The 19,735-nt window shown below is 35.6% G+C and overlaps 1 protein-coding gene across 1 annotated transcript in view; it reads right to left on the reverse strand.

The window, feature by feature from the left end:
• Window positions 1-15,824: 15,824 nt before the first annotated feature.
• Window positions 15,825-19,735, reverse strand: part of LOC139816947 (uncharacterized) — a 6,641-nt gene continuing 2,730 nt past the window's right edge. The window contains exons 2-5 of the mRNA XM_071784777.1: window positions 17,982-18,409; window positions 17,400-17,735; window positions 15,988-17,174; window positions 15,825-15,872 (exon numbers count right to left, since the gene is read on the reverse strand). Coding sequence (XP_071640878.1) covers window positions 15,825-15,872; window positions 15,988-17,174; window positions 17,400-17,735; window positions 17,982-18,409 — 1,999 coding nt within the window. The remainder of the gene's footprint in view (window positions 15,873-15,987; window positions 17,175-17,399; window positions 17,736-17,981; window positions 18,410-19,735) is intronic.

A 19,735-nucleotide genomic window follows, 5' to 3' on the forward strand; every position in this document is an offset into this window, starting at 1 on the left:
AAACCGATAACCGATAACAACATAACGCGTTGATCGCTGATTATAAAAACAAAAAGTGATAAGGAAAGAATGAACATCGTTCGAAAAATTAAGCGTAAATAAACGATAAGTTGTAAGACTTTGACAGTGCCTCCGATAAAAATCAACTTCAAACTCTTCAAAGATTCTAACATTTATTATTAAGGTTGGAAGTTCTGGCGCATCCTGTATGTTCGTTAATTTCGCGAATCGGCCAGGATGTGTTACGAAACCGCACAATTGTAATTCGTATAATTACCATAACAGTCACTTATAGCAAAAGTGCTATTGTTCGCGGACAATAGGAGCTGGATTTTAATCTGTCGACACATGTTATAGTCGATTATAGTGACGTAAGTCCACGCAAAAATACGTTATTTTCAATTTTAATGTTACTTGAGAATGGAATGTCGCTCGTGCGTATAAGGAGATACTTTTAAATCAATCTAATTAACGTAGGCAAAAATTAGAATCAGTGATCTTGATATTTCGTCGACAAAACTTTTCGCTTAGTTTTTCGTACGTGTTGTTTCTCCGAAGTACTGAATGCGATTCAAGATACTGAAAAACGTATGTTAACGTATTCGCGAGTTTGAACGTTTTTCTTGACGCAAATTCTATTCCGTCATCGCAACGCTGACTATCGTGCGAACTATAGAAAGATTGTGCTTTCACTAAATCGCGAGAGCAGCCACGTGAACATCGTACTCACAAGATGCGCGTGGATGCTCGCGAAAGTCTTCGGCTCGGCGGACTGTGTGGAATTTTGCGTAAGAGTAAAAATTAAGAGATCTCTGTATCCGACGTGTCTTACTGGCTCAGTTTCAAGTTCCTGCAGTAACGTTGTTCAAAATAAAAAAACAAATTTATTATTTATTTTCACTTTCACTTCTCCTCTTGTTTATTGGGCGTCTACTTTATTGATTAGAGTGCGTTTGTTTAAATTCACTTGTACGGATAAGAATTTGTGAAATAATGCAACATGAGATTGGCGATTTCAATGCGTGTTCTCAAACGGAAGAGAGTGAATGAAAATCGGTCTAAGGAGTTTCGATTAACGTTATAAGTTATAATCTGTCAAGGACATTATTAGAGTATTATATCCTGCTTTGTTCTCGGCCGGATCGACCTAGTTCACATAGAATAGTTCTCATAGAAACAAAAGTTGCAAAAGAGGATACTATTTAGAATTATGCAGAATGCGTAACGACAGATAAGATAGTTTGCCGGCGATTATTATAAACTTATCTTGGAAAATAGTATGTGTTATTTAAATGTATGTAAATATATTTGATTGTATAACGCAGTGATTAACACAGTTTCTGTTGATAATACACATACATATCGATATATTTCTTTCAAATATATACTGTAAACATTTTAGCAAGGCGATATGTATATATATATATATGTATATATGTAGGTCCGGAAGTATGTTCCGGGACTTTTATTTTTTTACATCGGTATATTCCAGGACATTTGGCAGTTTCCAGGACTGTCCTGGAAAAAATTCATGTCCTACGGCACGTTTCGGGACAATTTTTTGAATCTGATTACATATATATGCGTTATATTCCAGGACTGTACATTTCAAAAAACGTAAACAGTCCCGGAACATACCTCTAGACCTACATATATATATATATATATATATCATTTATATTAAGATTCACAGTATATTTAAAAGAAATATATACTGATATAAAAATTATATAGGTAGGTATATAAAATTCAATATTGTATCAATATATTTTTTCTGTCTAATATATATTATTATATTAAATATTATTTATTCTGTATAATTATATCAATATAATTAAATCAATTTTTTGAGATAAATAGTTTCTTATTATTTGGAAGTTAGTAAGAAGATTACAACATGTTTTAAACTAGAATACTAGAATCGGGTTTCTAGGTCATAACATTGTAACACAAAATTACAGTATAATCGCTATAAGTTAAATATAGCTGTTTAGTCGGGGACCTGTCATATTATTTCAAAATATGTGTCCGGATATTCCGACTGCAATTTAATCATGATGAACGTATTTGTGTTCGGGATTACGTTGAATTTCCGGTGACGTTGAGTCCATTAGAATCTCGTTTGACAGGTTATTCTATTCATTGTATTTGTCGTACGTAATGTGCGAAGTAATTGCATGTAAGATAACGTCAAATTATGTCAAAATTGCAAATACTGTATTTTACATTGATATGTGTCAAATGATAAGATATATTAATCCTTCGGATCATGCTCAACAATTGGATAAAAAAATTACTCTGAAAGCAATAGTTTTTTAACAATTTAGCAGCATGTAAATTTATTAATTAAAAGCAACGAACACATCAATGATAAATATATTCAACTCATTAACATTATCAATATCAATGTCATTGTGCATTTTATATTATTAATTATTATGCAATTAATTTATATTAGTTACTATTGTAACATCAAAAATATATACATATATTGATTAAATCGAAAGTGCGAAATACGTTCAATTACTTAATATCCTTTCCGCGTTATTAGATCCTTCTGCGTCATCCGCGATAGCGTTTGATCTGCATTCGTGGAAACATCGTGGTCCAACGATTCACGCGCGAATAACGGCATTACTTCTGACGTTGCAAGCGTGAGCGACTTTGTCACTTTGTGGACATTGTGCGCGATCAAATATTAAATGAATGTTACCGAGAGTGAGTGGCTCTACGAGAAGAATGGCGGTGAGACATTACGCGCATCAGTACACGATGCGGTTAACGGACGAGAAAATCACTGATGAAAATGTCAGCAGCGAGAACAGCGACGCGGAGGATTACTATCCGCTGATCCACCACAGCGCAAACGGCACGATGGTTAACGCGAATGCACGTAGGCGAGCGAAAGAAGCTAGCTGGGACGAGACGGTGAGATTACTTTCTACTCTTCTAAAATTTTCTTGTCACGCTTTTTATAGCTCTTCAGCCTTCTTAAGTCCGATAAACCCATATTATCCCGTAAGAGGTCATAATTTAAATTTACTTGAAATTGACGATAAAATCATTTTTAAAATAATTTTTTGACTTTTACAATATCAAGATATAATTATATAATGCGCTAAACCGTCATATGATCTCGTACCTAAAACATAATACGTAAATCATATTCTTATACATTTTTCAATTATAAAATTATTCAATTATTTAATTATAAAATTATTATATATAGGAATAATTTTTTAATTACAAAAGATTATACTTCCGATGTTTTTAGTTGTTTGGTTACGGCGTTCAGTAATAGCCAGTAATAATAGTCTTTATGCAACACGTGCATGGAAAGTGCCCCATTACGCACGCTACGCGTGCGTGATAGACCACTTTCCAGGCACTTGCAACATAAAATAGGGTGTGTAAGCCGTGCGGTTACCGCACGAGCCGAAGGCTCGTGCGTAAACTCCGCACCCGGGAATTTTCATCTTACGGCACTTGTTACACAAATAACTATATATAAAACAAAGACTATAAATCTTATAATCTTAACTATAGAAACATGACAAAACTAAAACGGTAAAATTATATCATAATAGTAAATGTCAAAGTTTTCAGAAAATGGCGATTATCTTAAACAATGTAACACATTTTATATTAAATATAAATAATGAGAAATCTGCAATTTAATCTTGCATTGGCTAATTTTGACCGTTGGAGTGCTGTAATCAATATTTACTACGCTGAGAAATTATATCTCGCGTTATTGTGAGAATTACAGACTTAAAACGTTTTCTCGCGATGCTTAAGAAAATGATTTAATTACTTCAGTAATCCTCTTTCCTACTTTTTTGCTTTCTTCTATAATTCTACGTTGACTATTTTATGTACGTAATAATAATACCGTACTTTATCACATAACTCGAAAGTATTTTTCTTGTGCAAGTTATTATAAGGACAATTATTGTAGAAATTTTAAATGTCACTTAACATTTACATAATTAATGGTACATAAGAACAAGAAGGTATAATATACGTATATTTATGGTATTAACGTATAGTATAAACATGATATATTAAACGTATATGACTTGAGTATAATTTCCGTTTCTATGACCGTCTCATATACGTTTTCATATACCAATTTTTATTCGCGTATTAAACGTTATACATATACGAATTAAATTCGAATAATTATTCACCCGAAATAAAAAAAATTATTTATTTCGAAATTTTATTACTATTTTTTAACTAAATTTGTTTCTTAAGATGCAGTCCATGATTATAAATATTTTTTTGTATTTGAAAAACACACTTACCTTGGTGGGATTCGAACTCGGGACCTCTGCATCGTGAGCCAACTGCCTTACGTGGTAGACTACTTCTTAATTTGATGTAAACGTTATATATAGTCTACATATGTCATAACAGGATGTGGTATAAAATACGTTTATTATTTGTTAAAAATTGCCGCGGTAAAAGCATATAAATATAATATACGCTCAACCTTTTATTAACATATTTAAAAAGTATATCATACCTGGATATTAAATCCTATTCCTAAGACGTTATTTAAAGGGATATTTTTTGCAAATTATAAACGTATTAAAAAAACGCTTATTTAAATAGAATATTATATTATTTTTATACGTATTATAAACGTAGATGAAATTCTGGTGTTACATAAACTATTTTTCAACGTATAAAGTACGTTTATTATTTGTTAAAAATTGCCGCGGTGAAAGCATATAAATATAATATACGCTCAACCTTTTATTAACGTATTTAAAAAATATATCATACCTGGATATTAAATCCTATTCCTAAGACGTTATTTAAAGGGATATTTTTTGCAAATTATAAACGTATTAAAAAAACGCTTATTTAAATAGAATATTATTATTTTTATACGTATTATAAACGTAGATGAAATTCTGGTGTTACATAAACTATTTTCCAACGTATAAAGTACGTTTCGTATTAAACATACGTAGTAAAAACGAGTGTTATAAACGTATATTACACTATCGTATAAAAAACGTTAATTCTATATACGTATATGCCATATACCTATACCAGTTTTATACCATACTTACGTTTAATATACGTATATAAAACAATACTGTTCTTATTGGGTGATGTATGACAGGTTCGCAAAGATCTTACAAGATTTGTACTTTTGCGATATGTAAATTTCCCCTTTGCCTGGTTCATTGCAGTTTTGTATAATAGGGAGGGGGACCAGATGATGCCGTTTGAAATCTGCTTAAGAGCTTATTCGCGGGCGGCTGATTAAAGCGCGGTATCAAAAGATTAACCAGGTTCGCACGTTATGAGGCGATTAAAACGTCGCGGGCGATTTGGAAACCTCATTAAACGCGTCGAATCTCATGCCATTTGGTATAGGATCCGTCACCGCCGCGTATTTCATTAAGAAGATAAATGACGTGTATTCATATCCACGACGTGCGTTCCTCCGCATTAGCATCGCGCGATAATGTGCGCGATATTTATCGCGACACCGTTATAACATCCTTCGTTTTTCTTGCGCGAATAAGGAAAAGAAGAAAAACACAAGAAACTAGCTTAAATATAGAGCTATATATATTCTCGAAGATATTCGATCCTTTTCACGTTTAGATCATTTTTACATTGTAATGGTATCGTATGTGATTTGCTAATTATAATTTTTTACTGCTCATTAATAATAAACGTAATGTCTTATATTTCTTTATATCACACATGCGTGGAAAGTGGCCCATAACGCGCGCGCAATAGGCCACTTTCCACACACTTTGTAATATAAAATAGGGTGTGTAATATAAAATAGGGTGAAATAACTATTTCGTAGATATGTTTGTTAAATGTACGAAAGGCCTTTTGTGAAGAAAAAAACCTCTTGTATATAATTATGTACAAAATATATTTTTCCTAACGCGAGCGTGAAATGGGTCGCTTTTCGCGCTTGTTTTGAGTGAGCAAAACGATTCATTTCTCCACTAGTTGAAAAATGGAGCCATTTCTCAATTAGTGGAGAAATGAAATTGTAAAACAAGCGCGAAAAGCGGCCTGTTTCACGCTCTTGTTAGGAAAAATAGTATGAACAACTCGTGGAAAGAGTGGTCGAGCCCAAATGAGTGTGATGATCGCACAAGCGAAGCGAGTGCGACCAACTTCACACTCATTCAGAATCGAACATTTTTCCCACTAGTTGTACAATAGTTATTTGTGTAACAAGTGCTGTAAGATGAAAATTCCCGGGTGCGGAGTTTACGCACGAGTCGAAGGCGAGTGCGGTAACCGCACGGCTTGCACACCCTATTTTATGTTGCAAGTGCCTGGAAAGTGGTCTATCACGCACGCGTAGCGTGCATAATGGGCCACTTTCCATGCACATGTTGCATAATATACTATTATAACTGTATTTTAAAAAATTATCTATTATATACAGAAATAAATCATACTTCAACTTTTTTGTTTATTTACTTATCACATAGCGAGACTTTTAGGTCGGTATTCATAGTCATTAAATATAAGATCCGACTATGAATACCGGCCTTAGTTTAGCCTTGGGATTTAAGATAAAATTAATTCAATTTTTTAACTATTCAGGATATTTTGATATGTCTCATTATTCATATTCGATCAGTTTAAAGTCTGTTGGGAGGGGGAAAGGGAAGGAAATTCCCACCTGTGCAAATATCACGACAACGCCGTAACTTATTTGCATGATGCCGCATGAATAGCGTGTCTAGTTATTAAATTTCTTCCGTGTGTCGTATGTGTGTATGACGAGAACGATCGAAAATGACAAGTTATTTTGCATTATTAAAAGATATTAACACTATTTTTTTTATAAACAAATAAATAACTAGCTTTTGGATAACTTAAGTAAAATTCTTGAATCTTTTTTTCTTTTTCTGAATAAGAGATGATCTATTATCTATTTCATTACGTAAGTGCCCTAATGCGTCGGTAGAAATGAGAATATAACGTCATTTTTTTAGACACCCGACGCAAGATCGTTTGGCACACACACACAAATTGCTTAACAAAATATCCATCAAGTAAAGTATACTAGATGTTGCGCGTTTTATAAACGAGACGCGATTCTGCAAATTTGCATTAAATTCTGAGACCCGAGGATAGAAGAACACGTCGCGTACCTCTTTTTATTTAAAAGGAGACATTATATTCTATTTTTTTGCTACATAATGGTTAGGTACATAATAAACCCTTATAGAAATTTAATACTGTAAGTGATTTTTTGGCTAGTAATTAATTACTTAAAAGCACTATTAAAAGCACTGTTAATAGTGCTTTTAATAGTGCTTTTAAATGATTAATCACTAGCCAAAAAATCACTTACAGTATTAAATTTCTATAAGGGAAAAGGAGCCTTTTAAAAAAGCCTTACAAAAATTAGTACTAATACTTACTTAACAAAATATAATCTCACAATATTTATGAAGAAACAAAAAATTTTAGTTTAACTAACAAATCAATAAGTCTATAAAACATAGCTTTCCAATCAGACATTAAATTATTTTCTCAACTTAATTCAATACAGCATTTAATGATTTCTTTTATACAATTTATATTTCAAATCGACATGTAATAATAACGTGTAATGTTTATAGGTACCTCTATATTATCTTTCGAAAGAAAACTGACGTTCCAACAAATAAAGGAATTTTTTGATTATTTTTATTAAAAAAAGATACCTACTCTTTTCATAGACAATTTTTCGACGTATTTAAAATTCCCATATATATGTCCAGTTTTAAAATAATGGTTATAACAAATAGCTATTTGCGTTGCCTTAATGCTGTTCTTAATTTTCCTGCTATGTTATACTATTTACGATATAAATAGGTTTAAATTCTCATGAAATACGATTATTCAAATAATCTGACGCCGGAGTAAGCTAGACTATTGAATAAATTCTAATGCATATTATTCGCTCGACAATATCCACATTTGGTCAGCCGACTGATACGCAGAACGTACGGGGCAAAGAGGATATAAATCAGAAACACTCTGTCGCGCGATTTGGTAACGTTGACTCTACGTGCGATTAATTAATACAGAGCGTCGCGCGTCGGTCGGAATTTACGTCCGAAACGGCTCCGTGCCACTTCTAGTACAAGATCCCGAACTACATCGACCTTCACCCATCTGTTTTCCTAATAAAAGGTATTTTTTATAAAACCTAATGAATAAACAAACAAATCGCAGATCGGTTGCCTAATTAAATCAGCTCAAGGCTACCCTTAATTAAAAATAATTTAATTAATTTTTTTTTATTTCTACACTCATTTGTATTCTCAAAACATTCAATATCAATCGAAAGTACAAAGAATAAGTAGAAAGGAAAAGTTAGGTTGCCTATCTTTTACTGCTCCCTATTACCGGGTTGCCAGGTATAAACAGGTGAGTTGGTATTACTAATTTACACTCATCTGTTTTCTTTAATTGAACTATACAAAAAATAAAGATAATTTTATTGCGAACACAATGGTATTAGGTTGCCTAAGCAAAATCGATCAAGACTTGCGGTTGCCGCGCTTTAAAATAGTACAGAAAAATTAGGATTTTTCTACGGAATAATTCGCATGTAGCTAAATTTTTGCATGGACCTTTATTTCGTCGTTAAAAACAATATGTGAAAAGTCCCCATTGACGTGACCCCTGCTAAAAATTTTACAGAGGGTCAAAGGTAAAGAAAAACAGTTTTTCGCGAATATTTCTTTATTCATTAGTCCTACGGCAAAAATAGTTATTACAAAATTTGTAGCTTATAAAATTCTCTACAAAAAATGTTGTATAAGTTTTTTTGTACAAACAATACTTTTCACGTAATAAATTTTGCAAGATATGCGCTGCGCGGTAAATTTACGGAGCGCGCTGACAGACGTCAAATAAATTGAAGCGTCGCACGCGCGCACTAAAAATCATATCTTTTGAACGAATCATCGTACAGAAATGATCAAAGAATCGTTGAAAAGCAGAAACTTTCAGCTTTTTAATGCAATTTGGTTCGTTATTCTATGATAATTTTTGCAAATTTTACAATGGTTTAAACAAATTGTTACATGCATTTTTTGCCTTTTTTCATAAAATCAGCCACAAGTAGGTTCTAAATTGTAAAAAAAAAACGCCAGCAGGATATTACAGTATATACTTCATACTTTGACCCTACCAGAGGAAAAAAATTACAAAAATTTTTTGCTTTAAAATCAAGCAATTGACATTTTCAGTAATTTTTAAAATTTTTGATGAAACGTTAAAATTAAAATCGTCATAACTTTGCGAAAAATTGCGCTAGAAATATCAATAATATAACAATAATATACAAGTAATGCATGTAACAATTTGTTTAAACCATTGTAGAATTTTCAAAAATTATCATAGAATAATGAACCAAATTGCATTATTATAAAAAGCTGAAAGTTTCTGCTTTTCAACGATTCTTTGATCATTTCTGTACGATGATTCGTTCAAAAGATATGATTTTTAGTGCGCGGGTGAGACGCTTCAATTTATTTGACGTCTGTCAGCGCGCTCCGTAAATTTACCGCGCAGCGTATATCTTGCAAAATTTATTACGTGAAAAGTATTGCTTGTACAAAAAAACTTATAGAACATTTTTTGTAGAGAATTTTATAAGCTACAAATTTTGTAATAACTATTTTTGCCGTAGGACTAATGAATAAAGAAATAATCGCGAAAAACTGTTTTTTTTTACCTTTGACTCTCTGTAAAATTTTTAGCAGAGGTCACGTCAATGCGGACTCTTCACATATTGTTTTTAACGACGAAATAAAGGTCCATGCAAAAATTTAGCTACATGCGAATTATTCCGCAGAAAAATCCTAATTTTTCTGCACTATTTTAAAGCGCGGCAACCGCAAGTCTTGATCGATTTTGCTTAGGCAACCTAATACCATTGTGTTCGCAATAAAATTATCTTTATTTTTTGTATAGTTCAATTAAAGAAAACAGATGAGTGTAAATTAGTAATACCAACTCACCTGTTTATACCTGGCAACCCGGTAATAGGGAGCAGTAAAAGAAAGGCAACCTAACTTTTCCTTTCTACTTATTCTTTGTACTTTCGATTGGTATTGAATGTTTTGAGAATACAAATGAGTGTAGAAATAAAAAAAAAATTAATTAAATTATTTTTAATTAAGGGTAGCCTTGAGCTGATTTAATTAGGCAACCCATCTGCGATTTGTTTGTTTATTTATTAGGTTTGATAAAAAATACCTTTTATTAGGAAAACAGATGGGTGAAGGTCGATGTAGGTCGGGATCTTAGACTATTCATGGTGTAGGTAACGCCATGGAGTGTCGTGCAGTGAAACAAAGCTCGACGTCGGAGCTAAAGTTATCTTTTGAACGAGAGAAAATTGCAGGGAAACTTCCTGCAAAGTTTTTGAACATTATTTTATGAAAATATCGATTCTTCTAATCGGTTAAGTTTTACTTCGTACAAGACTATCGAAAAAATAAGTTCAATACTTACAAAGTAATATCTTTTCTTTTCTAAAAATATAATAAAAAAGAGAAACTACGATGAAATATGAGCAAAAAGTTTATGAAACAACCCGGGAAAAAATGATTAGATATAATCATATATAATTATATCTGGTAAATATATAATTATATATAATTATATATGTTTTTATATGGGGTCATATCTAATTATACATGGCCACATGTGCAATCAGTGGTCCTATACATACAACCAGATATAGCACCATATCTACTTGTATATAAATGTATATAATTTTATGTGAAGCCAGATATAATGATATATGAATGGTGCACCCTACATATAACAAGATATAGCATTATATACAACTATATATGCAGTCATATATAGCCAGATATATTAATGTGACTAATTTGGCGCTATATACAACCAGAAATAGCGCTATATCTAATCGTATATAAATGTATGTGAAGCCAGATATAATGATATATGAGTAGTGCACTCTACATATAACTAGATATAGCATTATATACAACTATATATGAAGTCATATATAGCCAGATATATTAATATGCCTAATCTTGTCCTATGTACAACCAGATATAGCACTATATCTGTATAGATATAGATTCGCAAGTTATCATATATGCTGCAGATATTTAATCCTAATTTAAAAATTTATTTGAATCGTTTTTATATACATTATAGATATTAAATTCAAAAATTCGTTACATAATATTATATAATTCAGTATTATAAAATAATACTGCAGGTCATGTGTGCGTACCCGGGAAAAAAATTATATATAATTACTAGCTGGTTACCCGGGCTTCGCCCCGAATGACATATGTAATCAGACACGCAAATAGTCTCTCTCTTTCTCTCTCTCTCTCCCCCCTCTTTCCCCCCCCCCTCTCTCTCTCTCTCTGTCTCTCTCTCTGTCTCTCTCTCTGTCTCTCTCTCTCTCTCTCTCTCTCTCTCTCTCTCTCTCTCTCTCTCTCTCTCTCTCTCTCTCTCTCTCTCTCTCTCTCTCTCTCTCTCTCTCTCTCTAAATACAATTCTTTAAAATTCGATTAATTTCCCGAAAAATTCGTCAAACTTCTGATACCGCTTTCCAAAAAGATCGGTAACAAAAAATTATATACTTGATAGCACTTCCCGGGAAATTCAACCCCTACTTTATGTACAATTCTTTGAGATTCGGTCATTCGGAACCGGTTTTTAAAAAGATCGGTAATAAAAAATAGTACACTTTATAGCACTTCCCGGGAAATTCTACCCCTACTTCATGTATAATTCTTTGACATTTAATCAATTATTTCCCGAAAAATTGAAAGAATAAAAAAAACCGGTTTCTAAAAAGATCGGTAATAAAAACTGTACACATTATGGCGCTCGCCGTAAAATTCTACCCCTACTTCATATACAATTCTTTCAGATTCGGTCAATTAATTCCCGAAAGATTGAAAAAATTTCGATACCGGCTTCCAAAAGATCGGTAACAAAAAACTATACACATAGTGGCACTCCCTGGAAAATTCTACCCCTATTTCATATACTTTTGGTAAAAATTATTTAAAAAAATTTCGATACCGGCTTCCAAAAGATCGGTAACAAAAAATTATACACTTTATAGTACTTCTTGGAAAATTCTATCTTTGTTTGATCTATAATTTGTTGAGATTTGATCAATTATTTTTCGAAAAATAGGAAAAATTAAAAAAATCGGTTTCCAGAAAATCGGTAACAAAAAACTATACACATAGTGGCACTCCCCGGAAAATTCTACCCTTATTTCATATACTTTTGGTAAAAATTCGGTTCAGGGGTTTGGGCTGGGCGTTGATGAGTCAGTGAGTGAGTGAGTGAGTGAGTGAGTCAGTCAGTCAGGACATCTTCCTTTATATATAGAGATATATAAATATACATATATAATTGTATATAATGCAATTATATATGAATTTTGTCTCTATATGATCATATATAATTATATATAATCATATATAATCATATATGACCATATATGACCATATATAGTCAATATATATTGGAAAAGAACTGTTAACTTCGATAATAAAGCATTGATAAGTTAAGATGTATATTTTTTCAAAAGCTATAGAATCAAAAGTGAAATGATTTATTCCATGCATATATTACAACTTGGCACTGCTTGACATGAGATAGTGCCGTGTCTCTTGATACCGTTTTTATACCACTGTCCGTCAAATTTTAAATACGAGAAACGAATTCTATTAAATATATATATATATATATATATATATATATATATATATATATAAAGTTTCACATACATTTTGACATGATTATATATAAGTTCATATAATTTATATATAAATATATATATGTAGGTCCAGAAGTATGTTCCGGGACTTTTATTTTTTACATCGGTATATTCCAGGACATTTGGCAGTTTCCAGGACTGTCCTGGAAAAAATTCATGTCCTACGGCACGTTTCGGGACAATTTTTTGAATCTGATTACATATACTCTCTAAAAGAGAATCAGTGTATTTTTACTGAGAAACAGTAAATAGTCACTGTTTTGTGTTAGAGAACTCTTAGCCTCTCCTTCTAATTTTCGTTGAAAGAGATCGTTGGCTTAAGCTCCTTCCACGTTGCTCTCCGGTGTTTTCTCGGGAACGGTGTGGTCAAGACAATGAGTCTTTTATTTTAAGTCTTTTATTATTCTCGACAAGTCTACTAGCAACTATATGATAACGAAAAATCGCTGAGCTTAAGTTAGCCGTGCTTCACGTGCTGCTTGCTTGACTCGCTGCAAGCTTCTGGCGAGAGTTTGGTGGGGATGGCTCGGGTCTGCTCACGTGATCGCGTAGCTAAGCGGGGGGACAACAGGGACGGATCGTACGCGAGTATGCCCGAAGCATTAATATCACAATACTTAACAACGCCGCCCGCCTTGAAGGGTCTGCCCTTCAACAATTGCTTTAAATGACAGGTGGCTCGTAGCCATAAGTTGACAAAACAATCGACTGAACTAAATTAAATGATTGTAACATGAGTAATTCAAATTAATACAGTATGCTTAGTTTACGCTGGTACATAAATGAACTTAACTTAAACATTAGATATAAAAAAATTGAAGAATTCACGCAAATAACATGCCTTGCAATATGTTTCATGTTGACAATATAAGTGTAAAGAAATTTACGCATAGTAGCTTACATCTATAGAATTATATCGGTAATATTGCTAACTTTGAAAGCGGTCTAACATAAGATCCTTTCGAGGTTCTGACCTTCGCTGAACGCGCTAATCCATCGGAACCTAGATGTATGTCTTCTATTCGACCAGTTATCCATTGCAATGGAGCTACGCCTTGTTGCTTTATTAAAACTAACTGGTCAAGTTTCAATTGTTGACCCTTTGACATTTTCCACTTATGTCTTTCCTGTAATGAGTTAAGATATTCGCTGCTCCACCTATGCCAAAAATGCTGTCGCATTTGTTCTACTACTTGCCATCGCAACAGTTTATTCGTGTTAACATCTGTTAAATTGCGGGCAGGAAAACTGTTTAATGGAGAGCCAACCAGAAAATGCCCTGGACTTAAGTAGCCTAAGTCGTTAGAATCCGAAGTTAAAGGGACGAGAGGTCTCGAATTTAAAATAGCTTCGATTTCGCACAATACGGTTGACATTTCTTCAAAGGTTAGGTTGGCTGTGCCAACAATACGAGTGAGATGGAACTTGGCGGATTTAACTGCAGCTTCCCATAAGCCCCCAAAGTGGGGAGCGTTAGGAGGAATGAAATGCCACTCGGTTTGTTGATCGCGTAAGAAATGCTCTATGGAGTTCTGCGCTTGTTCGGTTTTGAGAAAATCATAGAATTCCTTAATTTGTCTTTGTGCTCCAACGAACGTAGTCGCGTTGTCGGAGTACATTCGTTCGGGTTTGCCCCGTCGCGATATTAATCTTTTGAGTGATGAGATAAAGGCGTCAGTAGTGAGGTCGCTCACAAGTTCTAAATGTAGTGCCTTGGTGGCGAAACATACGAAAACTGCTATATAAGCCTTATGATTACGAGAGTTTCGGCGTTTACCCTCACGTAAAGTCACAGGTCCGGCGTAGTCGACTCCACAGTGCGAGAATGGCCGCGATACGTTAACTCTTGGTGCGGGCAGAGAACCCATTATTGTTTCGGAAAAGATCGGCTTAGCCTTAAAGCATATTACGCAATTGTTAATGATTTTACGAGTGGATGATCGCAATGATAGCGGCCAAAACCGTTGCCTAACTGCAGCCATAGTAGCTTGCAAAGGAGAATGCATATTACGTTGATGCTCAAATTCTATTATACGCTTCGTTAAAATGTGATTTCGAGGAAGGACTATTTGATGACAAGCGTCGAATGATAGAGCTGAGTTTTTCAGTCTTCCACCGACTCGGATTAAGCCGTCTTCACTCATGAATGGAGATAGTGAAAGGATACAACTAGATTTGCTAATGTCGTTTTGATTTTTTAACGCATGATACTCGTTAATAAAGGCTTTCATTTGAACAACCTTGCATATGATGTTTAAAGAATTTATAATCTCCTTTGGAGAAATCTCGATGGATTGTGAAATAGAATCTTGAGGCTTGGTGAATCTAGAACAATAAGCTAAGATTCGACATATTTTATTAACACTGGAAAACTTGTTGAGCAAGTCGTCGATAACTTCGCAGTCAATGGATACAACAGCTGTGCAAACGACCCTTTGTTCAGGAATCTCGCCATCAAAGGAATTGTATTCCCCGCTTGGCCAAAGGCCGTCTGGCTCTAGTAAGAATGATGGGCCGTGCCACCACATGTGCGAGTCTATTAGATCGTCAGGAAATGATCCTCTGGATAGAATGTCTGCTGGATTATTGCATGAAGCGACGTGGCGCCAACTGCTTATGTCAGTTAATCGTTGAATTTCCCCAACTCGGTTAGCTACGAATGTCGACCATTTGCGCGATGGAGAAGCTATCCAATTTAAAGTTATTTTGGAATCTGATGACAAGAATACTTCTACGTCTGTTAAATCGATTGATGATCTAATTTTATCAACTAACTGCGACAACAATAGTGCTGCTTGCAATTCGAGTCGCGGCAATGTTACTGCTTTAAGTGGTGCGACACGAGATTTGGAGCAAAGTAGGTTTGACTGGTATCTTTGATGACCAACTTTCATGCGAATGTAAACGCACGCACCGTAAGCGCGTTGGCTAGCATCGCAAAAGCCATGAATTTGTGTGGATTTTGGATTAGCGAAATTACCGACGCAACGAGGAATATGAAACTGATTCAAACAAGGAAGTTGTAATTTAAGTCTTAGCCATTTTGTATGAGAGTCTTGCTGAATCGATTCATCCCAATCCACTTTCGAAATCCATAAATCTTGTATTATTAATTTCGCGATTACAATTATCGGACCAAGTAGCCCTAATGGATCAAATAATCTTGACACTTCAGATAATATCGAACGTTTAGTTACGACGTTAGGTTGTTGACTAGGCTTGTACGAAAAACGAAATGTATCGTCATCTCGATCCCAAAGGATGCCTAAAATACGGAAATCAGAATCTTTATCAAACGGTACGAGACCCTCGCTTTGATCGCTCACGCCATTCAATAATTCGGGACAATTAGATCCCCATTTACTAAGTTCAAAAGAAGCTAGTTTTAGTAATTGTACTACTTGATCTCTAATGACCATCGCTTCTGATATTGTATTAGCTCCCGTAAGTAAGTCGTCGCCGTAGAAGTTACGTATAACATGCAACGAACCTATGGGAAAGACGTGGGCGTATTTCTCCGCTAGGTGCTTAAGGCACATTGTAGCGAGGAAAGAAGCAGCTGCAGTACCGTATGTAACAGTAAGTAATTCATAGATCTTAACATCTAGATCGGACATGAGACGCCAAAGAATACGTTGCAGTTTCGTCTGCGAAGGATGCAGCAATATTTGTCTGTACATTTTAATTATGTCGGCTACTATTACGTATATGTAAATACGAAAGCGCATGAGTATAGACATAAGGTCTTCTTGAACGACCGGTCCTATCATCATAGAATCGTTTAAGGATATGCCGGTATCAGTTTTGCATGATCCGTCAAATACGACGCGAAGTTTTGTACTTTTAGCAGACTCTTTTAACACGCAATGATGAGGCAAGTAATAGGCTCCGGATTCGTTAGAAGATTGTTCTACTATCGGTTTCATGTGACCTAATGTAAGATATTCATCGATGAAATCCGAATAACGTTTCTTGAGATGGGGATCACGGACGAAGCGTCTTTCTAATCCCTGCAAACGACTTAATGCGATATTTCTCGAATTGCCGATACTAACAATTAATTCTTCCTTTAACGGTAATTTGACTATGTATCTACCCTGTTCGTTTGTCGATACATTTTCTAAGAAATGTTTTACGCAAAAACTCTCTTCGAGAGTATAGCTATTTGATTTGTAGTGAATCTCGTCTAGCTGCCAGAATTTACTTAACTGCTCGTTTAATTCGGAATTGCTGAGAGAAGCGTGAAAAGATTGCATGTTTCGCGAGTTCATTACGGAATTGTTTAAACGACCCGCTAGAATCCAGCCTAATCTGGTTTTTTGCAATGTCGGATGCTTTTGTGAAGGTTTGATCTGTCCTACGCATATTAGGTTCCAGAATGTGTCTGCACCGATCAATATGTCAATTTTAGACGCAATATGAAAATTGGGATCGGCGAGTTCAATATTTCGCGGTATTTCGAAAGCTGTTCGTTTCACGTTAGAGGATGGAATATCATCTGTTACGCGGTCGGTTACAATGCAATCAATGATCGTGGAATAAGAATTTAAGCGCGATTGCAACTTTAATTGCACTGCTTGATTTGAACGAGTGGTTGTGCCGTTTATACCTGATATAGAGATATCTATCGAACGTGGAATTAGACCTAAAGTGTTTAAAGTGTCTTTAGAAATAAAATTAGCTTGCGATCCGGAATCTAACAATACTCTGCATGGTTGTAGTGAACCGTTTTTGCTTTGAACGAGAGCTACAGCGGTTGATAGAAGTATGCATTTACTATCAACTGTGTTTGAGGCGTGAGAGACCACAGCGTGCGGAGTACTCGTATTCGTAGACTCTGATGAGCTAGCTTCCTCTTTGTGATCGTCACTCGCCTTGTTCCGATCAGATGATTCCGGGATGTGCAGCAATGTATTGTGCTTGCGAGAACAGATTCTGCAAGTCCCTGAAGTACATTTGCTTGCATTGTGAGCCGTTGAACGAAGACAGTTCAAGCAGATCTTGCGTGACCGAATTTCCGCAATCCGTTTGAGAATCGGGAGAGCTAAAAATTGTTTACATTGGTAAATAGCATGTTCACCTTTACAAAAATCACATTTTGTGCTAACGGATGCATTACATGATGTCCTTTGTTTGTTATTCGCTTGCGAACGCGAATTTACATTTTTCGTAGAAGTATTGGATGACCTACCAGTTGATTCGATAGCCTGACAACGATGGGCTAGGAAAGCGTGAAATTGTTTCAATGTAGGTAACTCGGAGTCCTTGAGTGACAGTCGCCATTCTCGCTCTGTGGTCGGGTCGAGCTTAGAGCTCAGAAGGTAAACTAAAAGATCGTCCCAATGTTCTGTGGGACGCTTCAGCGCTTTTAATGCTAGCATGTGACGCGCAGAACCATCCGCGATCTGTCGCAATTCTACCACGTTTTCCTTCGTCATAACCGGTAACTCGATAATGGATTTGAGATGCGTTTGTACAATGTCGCGTTTATTATCGAATCTTTCCTTTAATAGGTCCCACGCGACCGCATAGTTCGCCTCGGATATCTCGAGAGGGCTTAGTACATTACTTGCTTCGTCGGTAAGAGTGGCTCTCAGGTATTGTAGTTTCTGAATATCACTGAGAGTTGTATTCGCGTGTATGATCGAAAGAAATGAGTCGCGGAACGGAAACCATTCATCAAATTTCCCCGAAAATTTAGGAAGATCGAGTTTCGGTAATCTGACATTATATGTTTCTCGCATATCAGAGGCATTTGAAAGCGTTGGTGACGCCGTTACCGCATTACGCGAAGTAGACTGAGTTTGCATTAATTCACGCATTTTACTTGACAAATTAAAGAATGCTTCCTCAAAGGCGACTCTATCGTTAGCTTCTGATTCATCGAGCATTTCTAATTGAGTTTGATAAACATTGTAATCGGCCCAATACTGGTCTAATTTAACTTTACGCTCTTCAAGTTGCAATATTATCGACGGAGACAATGAAGAAATGCTATCGACATAGCTTCTTATGCGCGTGCACGACGCCTTTACGGTCGACCGTCGTTTTTTTTATGTTGACCGGGTCGTTATCCATGTCGGAATCAAGATTCTATGTATGTTGAGTACAAAATGACAAGGAAATTCCGGTTGGCGACCGTTGAAAACAGCTTTCCTTACCTGAGTATTACGGGCGCTAAATATAATGTACGCGTCGAAACAAGAATTGCCTCGTTGTACGGTGGGGGAGGGGCACCGATGTCGCACTGTAATGGCTGCCGGCGTTCCTCTGAAATGAATCCTTGCGCTGCCTTGCCGTTCCTGCAGGGATCGGTCCGGGATGATGTCCGCTGGCGCGGGATTCCTGGCTGGTTAGCTGATTCCCTGGGATCGAGTCGCTGGTGCAGCGGGGTTCGAAATAGATGCTTGTATGAAAGTAGAAGACAGTGACCTGCCTTTCTTAATGGCGGTGAAGCTTCGCTAATCTCCTTGCGTTAGATTACAGCGATTTTAGAAGTGCAGTAGATGTCGTCGAATTACGGATGGCTTACTGTATCCGGTGGTCCGGCCTTCCATCCGTCTGTATCCGGATATATCAGTCTGGATCCGGCTCGAAGGACCAATGTTTTGTGTTAGAGAACTCTTAGCCTCTCCTTCTAATTTTCGTTGAAAGAGATCGTTGGCTTAAGCTCCTTCCACGTTGCTCTCCGGTGTTTTCTCGGGAACGGTGTGGTCAAGACAATGAGTCTTTTATTTTAAGTCTTTTATTATTCTCGACAAGTCTACTAGCAACTATATGATAACGAAAAATCGCTGAGCTTAAGATAGCCGTGCTTCACGTGCTGCTTGCTTGACTCGCTGCAAGCTTCTGGCGAGAGTTTGGTGGGGATGGCTCGGGTCCGCTCACGTGATCGCGTAGCTAAGCGCGGGGGGACAACAGGGACGGATCGTACGCGAGTATGCC

This window comes from Temnothorax longispinosus, chromosome 7 (genome assembly GCF_030848805.1).
Source record: "Temnothorax longispinosus isolate EJ_2023e chromosome 7, Tlon_JGU_v1, whole genome shotgun sequence".
In the NCBI taxonomy this organism is placed as follows: domain Eukaryota; kingdom Metazoa; phylum Arthropoda; class Insecta; order Hymenoptera; family Formicidae; genus Temnothorax; species Temnothorax longispinosus.